The sequence below is a fragment of the Empidonax traillii genome, unplaced genomic scaffold (genome assembly GCF_003031625.1).
Source record: "Empidonax traillii isolate 1590-97213 ecotype Southwest subspecies unplaced genomic scaffold, ASM303162v1 scaffold305:size1471525, whole genome shotgun sequence".
NCBI lineage: Eukaryota > Metazoa > Chordata > Aves > Passeriformes > Tyrannidae > Empidonax > Empidonax traillii.
This window is the reverse complement of record NW_020955498.1, coordinates 665,997-669,934: the sequence shown is the minus strand read 5'-3', so window position 1 is coordinate 669,934 and position 3,938 is coordinate 665,997. Positions and strand designations below refer to the sequence as shown.

Genomic DNA, 3,938 nt, shown 5'->3' with positions numbered 1-3,938 from the left:
TTAAATCCACACTCTTAAGATCTTGATGCCTACTCTTCCTGACCAGCCATGTCCACGTAGGAATGGAAACACCTTCAGTGCAGAAGGCAAAAATCAGTTTCTGGAAACTGCTGCAGGGGAGCTGGTGGGTAGGAAATGAGACCCGAGAGGCTGTGTGGCTGGGGCTAGTGGGGAAGTGTCAGGATTTAATTGGGAATCAATCAAGTACCTACTGCTGGAAGCAGATACGATCACTGTGTGGGACTGGGGTTCACATAATCATCTACACGCACTGAGTCCGTCTACCAGCAGAATTAGAACTTTTATAAAACTGGGCAGTGGTTGATAACAATCAATACACAGGTTTCTACCCAGTACAATTATTGTCCTTTGCAGGATGATGCCCAAAGTCTGCCTTGGTCCCACAGTAGGTAATAAAAGCCCATTTTAAGGATCTGTCTTAGTGACACCCAGTATGTTCCTTACTAGAATTTTCATGTTCCTGCAACATATGAAAAACTTAATACATAATAGTACTCAACAGTTCTGCTTGGCCTAGTGGGATTTCTAATGTCTATATTTTATAGATTTCATACCTCCATGATTTTTCTCCTTTTCTGATTTTCAGCTACTTATTGGCAAATTGGAAATATTTTTGCCTTTCTCTGCCTGTTATAGATTTTGTGACTTCCCAAGTGGATGTCGTATTATTGCTTTGTGCAGGTGAAAAATCATGCTCCATTTAATAAAGGGCAAAATCAAGCAAAGCTATGAAATCATCACAAATAAACCTCCCCAAACACAATATTCCTCTTCTTTCCATTCCTCAACCCTGAATTTTAAGCAGGTAATTTAAATTGAATATTTTTATCTGTACTGACTGATAGGATCTCTCTTTCTTTTCACTCAAAAAGTTGATAAGATCATTTACCAGACGAATTTTTTTAAAGAGTAAACCCAAACAGCATTTCTAACAAGGAGACATAACCCCATGTTTAGATAAGGTTTTGAAAAATGTAAATATAAAAGTAATAAATCTTTGTTTAGTCCTTTTTCAAATATAATTTGGATCTCTACCAATCTTTCTCCCTGGTTGCTGGCCCATTCCTAGAAATGTACTTTTTGGTGTGCAATGACTCTGCTCATAATCAAAACAGATGTACAAGTAGGAACGAAGGAAAAAAAAAAATGAAGGCTAGGACAAATAGAGAACATACAGGTAAGGTTTAGTACACTAAGACTAATATACCATGACATCTTGGAAACACTGCTATAATATAAATTATAAAAAATGCACACTTTCATGCCCTGAAGTTTTAGCCACCCCACTGAAGAAAAATATTTTATACATTAAGCTCTTGAAGTATTCCCAAGGGTGGGATAAAATACAATAAAAAATTTCTCAGTCACAGTTTTATCATGAGAAACACACATTTCAGGAATTCTATTTAAATATAACTTTTAATGTTAAAAGCTTTTGGAGATGCATTTGAATTTCCCATGATTTTAATCTGTGGTCTGAGACTTAAGTGATTCAGCTACAGGCCTGTGTCAAAGTACAGTAAGAGACTGTTATCACTGTTAAAGAAAAATCCAGAAAATCTTAAAGACACTCTAAAGGTCTATGTGGTAATCTGTGGCTCTGTGTGGAAAAACTGGAAATGTCAGTTACAGTGCTAGTACATGAAATTATAAAATCATTAGGAGTTACTTTTGAGAACTCTTGGGTGGTAAATGAAACGCCAGAAGAAAGTGAAACGTGGTGCCTATTCTTTAAATAGAGAAGCTGTGAAAGACTGAAGTTATCCTAAACTTCAATTATCTGTTAATGATTTCAATGCTTTTCCTAATTGAAACACTTAAAAGGAGATGAGTAACTGTCAGTAAAATTCTGGTTTTAGCCTGTTAAGAGAAACACCATTTGCCTCGTCTTTATGGCCGGTGACACATCTTCAAATCCCACCCTGTAGACGCTTCTGAGAGCAAGTTCAGACACCACCACCAGCTTGCCTCCCTTGTCTTTTATGTCAACCCATCTGGGTTCTGCAATGTGTCCCTGAAGTCCTTCAGTGTTTTCCCATCACCTTTTCGGCCAAAAAGGTTTATCAGACCCCGCAGTGAGCCGTGAGAGGAGCCGGCCCTACAGAAAGAGCCGGGCTGCCTTTTGCGAGGAGTTATTTTCTGCTGGTTCGGTTTGCACCACAGGTGCACGGAGAACTCTTTGGGACGGAGCTGGACACGGGGAGGCGGGCAGGGCAGTGCGAGAACTGGTATCGATTTACGTGCAACACCAACAACTGAAAAGCCAGGCTGAGGCGGGTTGGGAACTGATGGAGAAGGGCTTCTAGTCACAACAGCGGAGCACTGAGGCGCCCGGCACTCAGCCCTGGGGTGCGTTGCCAGTGAGTGGAACAGCAAAGACGCTGTTTTTCCCGCAGAAAGCGGGATGAGAGAAGCCCCCAGCGCTCCCCCTCAGCCGAGATATTTCAACCCATTCCACCTCATCCCACCCCGGCCGGCGAGGCCGCGCCCCGCCCGTGACGCGCGTCCGCCTGGAAGCGCTTCCTGCCCGTCACTTCCCGCGCCGCCGCCGCTCCCGCCGGGCCGGACCCGCGTCCTGCCCAGCCCCGCGTCCCGGCCCCGCCATGGCCATGAGGCAGACCCCGCTCACCTGCTCCGGCCACACCCGGCCCGTGGTGGACCTGGCCTTCAGCAGAGTCACCCCCTTCGGATATTTCCTGATCAGCGCCTGCAAGGGTGAGCGGGGCGGGCCGCTTTGTGCGGCGGGGCCCAGCGGGGAGGTGGGCGAGCCCCGGGGCGGGTGCGGGGGAAGGAGCCCCAGGGTAGGCGAGGGGGAACCCCGGGTGGGTGCGGGGGAGCCCCGCTGCTCGCAGGCCGCGCATCGCCGCCCCGGGGGGCTGTGCCCGGGGGGGCCTGTCCATGACACAGCTGGGGATGAGGGAGGGAGCGCACGGCTGGTGTTCGTGGTGCCCCACTGTCGGGCTATCCCGGGGGTATCGGAGCTGGGATCCCGGCTGGGATCCGAACTGCTGAGGGGGTGGGAAGCTTCCAAAAGGGTTTATTTGTTGAACTTCCCGTTTCTACCGTCTGTGCACGCAGGCTGTAGGTCTAAAGTGATCTCCCGTTTGACCAGGGCAGCTGCCTTGCTGCACACCGAATGATGAGAACTCTCTCAGTGTGTGAATAGCGTCGTCTCTTTATACATGTGTATATTAATCCTATGTATGCACAGATTTTAAAGGACATTCCTTTCTGCCTTGAAGTGCTTCCAGCTGAGCTCTACATCTTGCCTCAACTCTTTGATAGCCTCCCAGAAAAAAAAAAAAAGCGATAGGAAAGGCGTTCTATTACTGCTCCATTTTTATCTCTGTGTTTTAAACATATCTCATTGCAAACGTGAAGCTGTGCCTGCATACAGACAGCCTGATAATATTGTTCCAAAGTAAAATAACAAATCTGTCCTGTCTGAAGAAATCTTTAGTAAAAATAAAATTCTAACGCTTCCTTCTATCTTAACACAAACGTAAAGAAAACTTGTATCAGAAAACTTTTATCCCATTTGTATGAGTATTTGAATGTCTATACAGTTCACAGGCATGCAGCAAGTACAGCTGCACAGCTAAGCTATTCAGCTAAACTCCTTTGCAAAGAACGGCTTCATAAAATATGAGGTATTTCCACATGCTGGTGCAAGGGAATATTTAAAAAACAAGCAAAACAAAACAAAGGGAAAAAACAACAAAAAAAAACCCTAAAACCCCCAGCTTTCTTCTTTTACCACGTTACCTGAATGTTGGTTTTGTTTCTGTGAAGATGGCAAGCCTATGCTACGTCAGGGTGACACAGGGGACTGGATTGGCACGTTTCTAGGCCATAAAGGTGCTGTTTGGGGTGCCACTTTGAACACAGATGCCACTAAAGCAGCTACAGCAGCAGCA

At 45.7% G+C, this 3,938-nt stretch overlaps 1 protein-coding gene across 1 annotated transcript in view; it reads left to right on the top strand.

The window, feature by feature from the left end:
• The first annotated feature begins 2,565 nt into the window (after positions 1 to 2,565).
• The window catches only part of STRAP (serine/threonine kinase receptor associated protein), an 8,962-nt gene continuing 7,589 nt past the window's right edge, over positions 2,566 to 3,938 (top strand). The window contains exon 1 of the mRNA XM_027890990.1: positions 2,566 to 2,736. Within this exon, the coding sequence (XP_027746791.1) occupies positions 2,625 to 2,736 (112 nt within the window). The 5' untranslated portion in view covers positions 2,566 to 2,624. The remainder of the gene's footprint in view (positions 2,737 to 3,938) is intronic.